At 48.7% G+C, this 8,264-nt stretch overlaps 1 protein-coding gene across 1 annotated transcript; it reads left to right on the top strand.

Moving 5' to 3' along the window:
• The first annotated feature begins 800 nt into the window (after positions 1-800).
• ID2 (inhibitor of DNA binding 2) lies at positions 801-3,195 on the top strand. The gene is made up of 3 exons (XM_026518421.4): positions 801-1,278; positions 1,567-1,630; positions 2,431-3,195. The coding sequence occupies exons 1-2, from the start codon at positions 931-933 to the stop codon at positions 1,621-1,623; spliced, it is 405 nt and encodes a 134-aa protein (XP_026374206.1). The 5' UTR covers positions 801-930; the 3' UTR covers positions 1,624-1,630; positions 2,431-3,195.
• Positions 3,196-8,264: the final 5,069 nt, after the last annotated feature.

Raw genomic sequence — 8,264 nt, 5'->3', positions numbered from 1 at the left:
AATAGGATCATTATAATAGCCCTGCCTGTTCTAGAGAAGGAACCCTGAGAAGTGTCCTGCCTCTCAGAGCTCCGTAGGGATCAGCACGGTTTCCAATAAGTACTCATTTACTGAATTCACCAATGACGCCTCCCGTGTCGCTCCGGGTTGCACGGTCCCACACTAAACCTGTCGTTGAGGGCGCGCGTGGGTGTTTTGTGTTTTGTTTTGTTTTGACATAGCTTAGTCTTATCTTAAGAGACCGAACTCTACACACGTCTCTTGTCAATGGCAAACTTATTTGCGTTTTTACTTTCTTCAGAAATGCTTTCTGTCTGGTGACATCCCGCGGGTCGCGGAGAACGGCGACTTTCCCTCCGCTGTGCAGAACTCGCCCGCGTCGCCGTGGTTTTAGGATTGCTGAAACCGCCAGGGCGTGGAAGCCTTAATCAGGGGGCACCCTAGGGCAAGGGTACTGGCTCACCATTGGAATTAGAATAAAGATACACAGTCGGATTCCTGGGGTCTCTCCCCTCTCCCTCCTCCCCCTGGCCTCCCAGGCCCTCGCCTCCGCCTACCCGGGCCTACGCTCGCCTACCGCCCCGCGCTTACTGTACTCTATTTACCACCCCAGCTGGGCTCGCGCGCGCCCCGCCCACCCCACGGGGATTGGCTGCGAACGCGGAAGGACCGAGCGCTCGCCCCGCGCCTGCTCCCACCAATGGGGGCGCCCGCGCGGCCTGATGGACGCGCCGCCTTCCACCAATGGAGACGCAGGGAAGCCGGATCGTGTGCCCCCGGCGAGTGCCGATAAAAGCCGCCCCGCCAGGCTCTCGGCTTCATTCTGAGCCGAGCCCGGTGCCGAGCGCAGGAAGCTCCGCAGGCGGCGGCGGCCTGAGCTCCTAGGCAGCCCGCTCCCTCCCGGTCTCTCCTTCCCCGCGCGCGGTCAGCATGAAAGCCTTCAGTCCAGTGAGGTCCGTTAGGAAAAACAGCCTTTCGGACCACAGCCTGGGCATCTCCCGGAGCAAGACCCCGGTGGACGACCCGATGAGCCTGTTGTACAACATGAACGACTGCTACTCTAAGCTCAAGGAGCTGGTGCCCAGCATCCCCCAGAACAGGAAGGTGAGCAAGATGGAAATCCTGCAGCACGTCATCGACTACATCTTGGACCTGCAGATCGCTCTGGACTCGCACCCCACTATTGTCAGCCTGCACCACCAGCGACCTGGGCAGAGCCAGGCGTCCAGGACGCCGCTGACCACCCTAAACACGGACATCAGCATCCTGTCCTTGCAGGTAAGATCTGCTCCCGGTGCCCCCACCCGCTGCCAGGAGCAGACCCATTGTCGAGACGGTCGCAGTCCGGGACTTACAGATGAGCTAATTAACTTAAAAAAAAAATCTGCTATAGATGGAGTCGTGCGTGAAATTGCTGATAAGTTCTGACACGTTAATGCATCTGTCTTTGATTCTGAATTGTAGCATAAACGTGTTTAATGAAAGTTGCTGTTCTATGGGCTACTTAAAAAGGCCCTTTCTCCTTAAGATTTTCTAACAGCGCCTTTTATCCCCTTTCTCTCGCAGGCTTCTGAATTCCCTTCTGAGTTAATGTCAAATGACAGCAAAGCGCTCTGTGGCTGAATAAATGGTGAGTGTTTGCTCGTGCCTCCCGTTGGTAAACTACCTCGTGGAGTGTGTGTGTGTGCGTGGTTTTTCACTTGTGTGTGTGGGGAGGTACTTGTGTATCTGCACAATTTGGGGTTTAGTAAATGTGTACTTTCGCATCGCACGTAGCACATTGTCTATGTATACTACATATGAAGGGGCTCCTGGCTCTGGTTACTCAAGATCACAGAACATTTTCCTTAAAGAAAAAAAAAAAAACAAAACAGTAACTTACTATGAAGGCGGCTGAGGAAAATGTGTATTGGCTTCCGCCACCCGTGTAATGCCCTGGCTCTGCTCTCCTATTGCTCCAGTACTATGAGGTACTAACCTCCATCTAATTAATCTTATCACCACAAATTCCATAGAGATCCTCCTTCCCTCAAACTGTAGCCCTCTGAGATTCGGCTAGCCAAGCGTTGCTTCCCTGTGCCTCAGACCCTGTGATGTGGGATTCCGACTTCCCTATCTGTTAACTAAAGGGCTGTTTTCAATCAAATAATTGTTACAAGAAGCAGACTGGCGCCTGTGAGCACTGCTGTTGGAGATCCAAATAGGAGATTGCGTTGGGAAGTTTTTCCCTTGAGTCTCTGCTATTTTCATGTTTAATTTTCGCTGTCGAGGCCGAGTGTGTGTGTTGCATCTGGACGCCAGGGTTTGCCCAATCTTTGAGTGTTTGGTGGTTAAATGTTCAAACTGCGGCTTCCTCCCGGCGCCAGTCTGCCCGCCTCTGCCCTTAGGTTCCATTCTCCTAAAACATGCCTCTCCCCCAATCTTTTGCAGGTGTTCATGACTTTTCTTTTTCTTTGCACAACAACAACGAATCCACAGGATCTTTTAAGGCGCTGAACTTCTTATTTTTCAACCATTTCACAAGGAGAACAACAAGTTGAATGGACCTTTTAAAAAAAATGGAAGGAAAACTAAGAATGATCATCTTCCCCAGGGTGTTCTCTGACCTGGACTGTGATATTAGTTATTTATGAAAAAGACTTTTAAATGCCCTTTCTGCAGTTGGAAGGTTTTCTTTATATACTATTCCCACCATGGGGAGCGAAAACGTTAAAATCACAAGGAATTTCCCAATTTAAGCAGACTTTGCCTTTTTTCAAAGGTGGAGCGTGAATACCAGAAGGATCCAGTATTCAGTTACTTAAATGAAGTCTTTTGGTCAGAAATTACGTTTTTGACGCAAGCCTACTGAATGCTGTGTATATATTTATATATAAATATATATATATATATATTGAGTGAAACCTTGTGAACTCTTTAATTAGAGTTTTCTTGTATAGTGGCAGAGATGTGTATTTCTGCATACAAAGTGTAATGATGTACTTATTCATGCTAAACTTTTTATAAAAGTTTAGTTGTAAACTTAACCCTTTTATACAAAATAAATCGTGTGTTTATTGAATGGTGATTGCCTGCTTTATTTCAGAGGACCAGTGCTTTGATTTTTATTATGCTATGTTATAACTGAACCCAAATAAATACAAGTTCAAATTTATGTAGACTGTATAAGATTATAATAAACATGTCTGAAGTCAATACCTGAATTCTGAATGGTTTTTAAGATCTCTCTCTCTCTCCACTTAATTTAACCCCTTCTCCATCCTTTCTGACACCCCCTAAGCCTTAGAACTTGTAGACAGAGAAACTCCTTATCAGATGTGTGGTCAGTGCCAGCACTTTGGGGCAAAGGGCTGCTGCTAGCATTTCAGGAGAGCTGACCTGGCTGGGAAGGCTGTAAACAGAAGTTTCTCTTAGTCCTGCAGGGAAACATTAGTTCCATGCCTTGGGGCTGAGTTTCAAACCAAGAAATTGCTGTGGCCGTGACTCCTAGGAGTTAGATCATCCAAAATAAATGTGGAGTCTGGAAGGACTACTGTCTGAGTAGGTGTTAAGACACTTTTGGAGGATATGAAACTGCTTGTTAATCAGAAGGAAAAAGTCCACAGAGTTCAGGACATGATTTAAAAGACTTAGGGGAAGGGGAGAAAAGACCCCTGGGTGTTCACTGTTTGCGCCCAGGGACTGTTTGCCGGTGGGAACTAAAGCTGCACTGGGGCCGAGCTCTCCCAGCCTCCCCAGCTTCCCCTGTACCTCTTCCACCTGCAGCTCACCCAGCCTCCGGAGACAGGGCTTGGGCGGAGCCCGCTTTCCAAGACAGGTGGCTGTTAAATCGCCCTTCACCCTTGACTGCACCCCTGGACTGCCGAGGAAGGGAGAGGAGAAAGGCCTTTAAAGTCACAGAAAAAGCACCAGCGCGCTATTTCCACTGTAGTGTTCACCTGGCAGCTTTTGGACCCCGCTTTCAAACATAGTTAACGTGAATACGTGTTTCGTGTTTCAAATTCCTAGGTGCACATATATTCCCAAATTGGCAGACACTTCCTTAGGTGTGTGAGGGTGGGGTGGGAGGTTCTGGAAGGCTGGCCCGAGGTGGGTGGGAACTGGAGAAGGAAGGTGGGGAGGACAGGCGGGTGGGGATGGGTGTCTCACCTGGGGCCACTTTCTCAGGCCCAGCCCAGCAGGTGTTTGGGTGGCGCCACCTTGTCTGCCCCGGCGGCGGCGGCGGCGGCGTTTCCGGCCCTGACATGGAATCCGTCAAGAGAAGCGCGGGGCCAGGTGTGGAGAGGCGGCCTCGGGCCGGCGGCCCAGCCTCGCCAGGCTCCCGCATCCCCAGCGGCCGGGGCGCCCGAGACCCTCCTTCCTCCAGGGCGGGCGTCGGGGAGCCGGGCGGGGCAGCTCTGCCGCAGCCCGCGCCCTGCCCCGCGTCCACGCCGGGCACCACGCACGCCGCAGGTGAGCACGTGCTTTGATCGGGGCCGTCGTTGTTGTTGATAATCATACCACCGGGGACGCCGCTCTGCCTGCCGCACCTGGGCGGGGGCGGGTCAGCCCGCGGCAGGCCGCCTTTCAGACCTATCACTTGATGCCTGGCCCACCTGTCGTCAGCCCGCCCGGCGCCCCGCACCACTGGCCGCCCTTCGCGGGGCGGCGGCGGGAAGCGCGAGGACCGGTCGCCGCCCTCCCGCCCCCACCCCGTCCTTTCCTCCGGGGGCGACGGGCGGGGGCGCAGCCCAGGACCCCTGGTCGCCCCCAGCCTCGGCGACCCGCGCGTGGTCGGCTCGCCTGGGCGAGGGGCTCAGACCCGGAAAGAGGATCTTCTGCAGGGGCTCGTGGGCTTCCCGGAGGAAGCCGTGCGGGCGGGGTGGGGCCCCTTCGAGTACCTGCGTGGTCCCTGGAAGCCGGGGACCGTTTGCACCGTTTGGACGACGACCCAGAGCAGCAGCGGCGTCCAGAAAAAGCGGCGCCTTTCGGAGGAGACTTTCCTCGGCGCAGCTCCGTCGCTCTTCGGGGTCCGGCCGGTGGAGGCCGGGCGCCACCTGCTGGCCGGCGCGAGGAAGGCGGCTCGCGAGCGGGGGTCCTCGGGCGCAGCGAACTGAGGGGCGATCAGCCGGAGCCTTAGGGGAGAATACAACTGGGAGAAACAGCCTTTTGAAAAGGAATGTTTGTGAAAGATTGGCTCTCTGATATGTGTACAGTCGTTTCCACGTGTGAATCTTATTTCGTCTCTCCTACTTCATAACTTAGATAGATCCCCTTTTTGCAAACTAGTGTCTACCACCAATTCTACGCCTAGTGCTGTCTTGGATTTTAATACAAGTATCAGACGTCACCCCAGGGCTCAAAGATTGCGGAGAAAAATGAATTGTGAAGTCAAATGGAAGCCAGAGAGTTTTCCCTTCTCTTTTCCTTACATTTATTTTATTTTATTTTTTCTGAACTGCTTAATAACATTAACCAGGACCTGCACTGTTGCATTACAGGAATAGGGAGTGAGAGCTGGCATCCTTGTCTTAGTCCAAATCTTGATGAGAATAAGTCAGACTTTCTCCATTAGGCATGACCTGACTCCAGAATTTTGTAGAAACATACAGTCTTAATCCATTTGGGGAGGAACTCTTTAATTGTTAGGTGTTTTTTGTTTTGGGGGGGGTATTTTGAATCACAATTTGGGAGTGAATTTGGTAAAATATTTTTATTCCATCTATTGATACTATTTTTCTTTAGTGTATTACACTGAATTTTCTGACATGAATGAGCCTTGCATTTCTGTAATAAATCCTACTTGGATATGACGTGTGATTACTTCTTATATACACTGTCGGATTCTGCTAGCCAATATTTTACTTGGAATTTTTGAGAATAAAATAGAGCTCGTGGTTTCTTTTCTTATGCTGCCCTTATCTGGTTTTGAAATCAAGGTCATACTAACCTCAAACAATAAATGTGCAGGTCAGTTTACATTTAATTTTAGTTCTCAAAGCCATGGATGAATCCTCGAAGGTAGGCAAACATGTGGTCTCTCCATTCTATAGAAACGGGACTCAGAGATGTGACGGGAGTGACCAAGAGCACACAGCAGTCAGTGGACAGACTCTGCCTAGGGTTTTATTTGAATGGTGAAGGGGCTTCTGAGGACAAAGTTGTGGAAAGAGCGTTCTTGTCAATAAAAACCTGTTTCGTGGAACTTTTTGTTGTCCAAGGTTAATTATTTATGGGGCTTTCCACTTTGGGGGTGTGCAGCTCCAGAACTATCCAAATCCCTGTTAGCCTGGCTCACCACACACCCTTCCAATTTCTGACACCCTCTCCTCCTGGAAAGGCGCCTCCTGGCCCCGAGTGTCTCTCTGGGTGAAGGTTCTGCTCAGATTTTGAACTGTTTCCTCATAAAGATCATCTGAGACAGAGACAAGATCTGTCGAGAAGCCTGACAGGTATTTTGTTTAGTGCTGACTACTGAGAGCGAGCACAACGTCAGCATGATGATGACGTGTGCGTGCCCGGGAACACTTCCTGAGGGGGGTGCCAAACCCAGCATGGGGGCATTGACCCAACAGGAGTTGGAGACCAGGTTTTGCTCCCCTGTGAAGCAGGACATTGCAAGTGAGACCGCTCTTGAAGGCCTGTAATCTGAGTTACAGTGTAGACTAAAAAAAAAATTATCCCTCATCCTGGACGATTATGAGGAGGCCCATCTGTCCCCTGGAGCTCAGGAAAGGAAAGAGACACCTCCCTTGAGAATTCACAGCCACAGATCTGCCCTCCTGGGGAATGGAGATTTAAATGTATACTGCCCTGTTCATTTGAGAAATTCTAATGCTGATAAATTAACATAAAAATCGTTCCTGGTTGGTGATACCCTCGGGGTGTTTGGCAGGAGCAAATGCAAAACTTCTCCAGAGAGAAGAGCCCTGAATACCGACCACACAACATTCTCATATTTGATGGCTTGCTGAAAGTATGTTTATGATTAAAAATTTTATAACCTGCTGAAAACCAATTTACAGCGAAAGAATCAGTAGATACGACGAAGAGAAAGATTAGAAACCAAAGAACTATAGGCTCTAAGGCAAGGATAACTGAAATGATTCGAGAAAAGAAATCAAAGAACTAATTAAAAACATAAGAAAATCGCAAGGTACAGTCAGTGAAATTGAAAACTCAATGGAAGGTTAAAACCCAGATTTAAAACTACTGGAGCATTTCTAGGTGCTAACAATGAACAGTCTGAAGAGGAAATTAAGAAAACAATTCCAGAGGCTCCTGGCTGGCTCAGTCGGGAGAGCACAGGACTCTTGCTCTCAGGGTCCTGAGTTCGAGCCCCACATTGGGTGTGGAGCCTCCTTTAAAAAAAGTAAAAATAAGAAAACAATTCCATTTACAATAGCGTCAAAATGAATAAAATACTTAGGAATTAGTTTAGCCAAGGAAGTGAGAGACTTGCACACTGAAAACTACAAAGTGTTGCAGAAAGAAATTAAAGAAGACATAGCTAAACAGAAAAACATCCCATGCTCATGAACTGGAGATTTTAATACTGGTAAAATGTCAGTCCCACCCAAAGCAATCTATAGATTCAGCGCAATCCCTGTGAAAATTCCAATGATGTTTTTTGCAGAAATAGAAAAATTCATCCTAAAATTCACATGGAATCTTAAGGGACCCTGAATAGCAAAAGCTATCTTGAAAAAGAAGAACAAAGTTGGGGAAGTCAGTTCCTGGCTTCAAAACTTACTATAAAGCTATGGCAGTCAAAGCAGTGCGGTACGGTATAAGGACAAACATATTGACCCATGGAATAGACTAGAGAACCCAGAAATAAACCCTCATATATGTGGTCAAATGATTTTCAATAAGGATGCCAAGACCATTCTATAGAGAAGGGCCAGTCTTTTCAACAAACGAGAAATCCACGTGCAAAAGAACAAAGTCGGACCCTTCTCTAACACCATATACAAAACATTGACTCCAAATGCACCCAAGACCTACACGTAACGGCTACGACTATAAAAGTCTTAGAAGAAAACATATGGCACAAGCTTCATGACATTGGGATTGGCAAAGATTTCTTGGATATGACACCAAAGGCACAGGCAACAAAAATAAAAATAGACAAAAATAAAAATGGGACTTCATGAAAATTTACAACCCTGCCTCACTGGACACCACCAACTGGGTGGAAGGGCAACCCACAGAATGTGAGAGAATCTTTGCAAATCGTAGATCTCATAAGGGATTAATTGCCAGCATATATAACTCAACAATAA

Source organism: Ursus arctos, unplaced genomic scaffold, assembly GCF_023065955.2.
Source record: "Ursus arctos isolate Adak ecotype North America unplaced genomic scaffold, UrsArc2.0 scaffold_8, whole genome shotgun sequence".
NCBI classification, from domain to species: Eukaryota; Metazoa; Chordata; class Mammalia; order Carnivora; family Ursidae; genus Ursus; species Ursus arctos.
Note: the sequence above shows the minus strand (reverse complement) of the source record. Positions and strands in the feature narration are given on the sequence as shown.

Bases quoted from the DNA above. Each gene is read 5' to 3' on its own strand.
- ID2 (XM_026518421.4), top strand. From the start codon at position 931: ATGAAAGCCTTCAGTCCAGTGAGGTCCGTTAGGAAAAACAGCCTTTCG. The intron at 1,279-1,566 runs GTAAGATCTGCT...TTTCTCTCGCAG, and splicing joins TCAGCATCCTGTCCTTGCAG to GCTTCTGAATTCCCTTCTGA.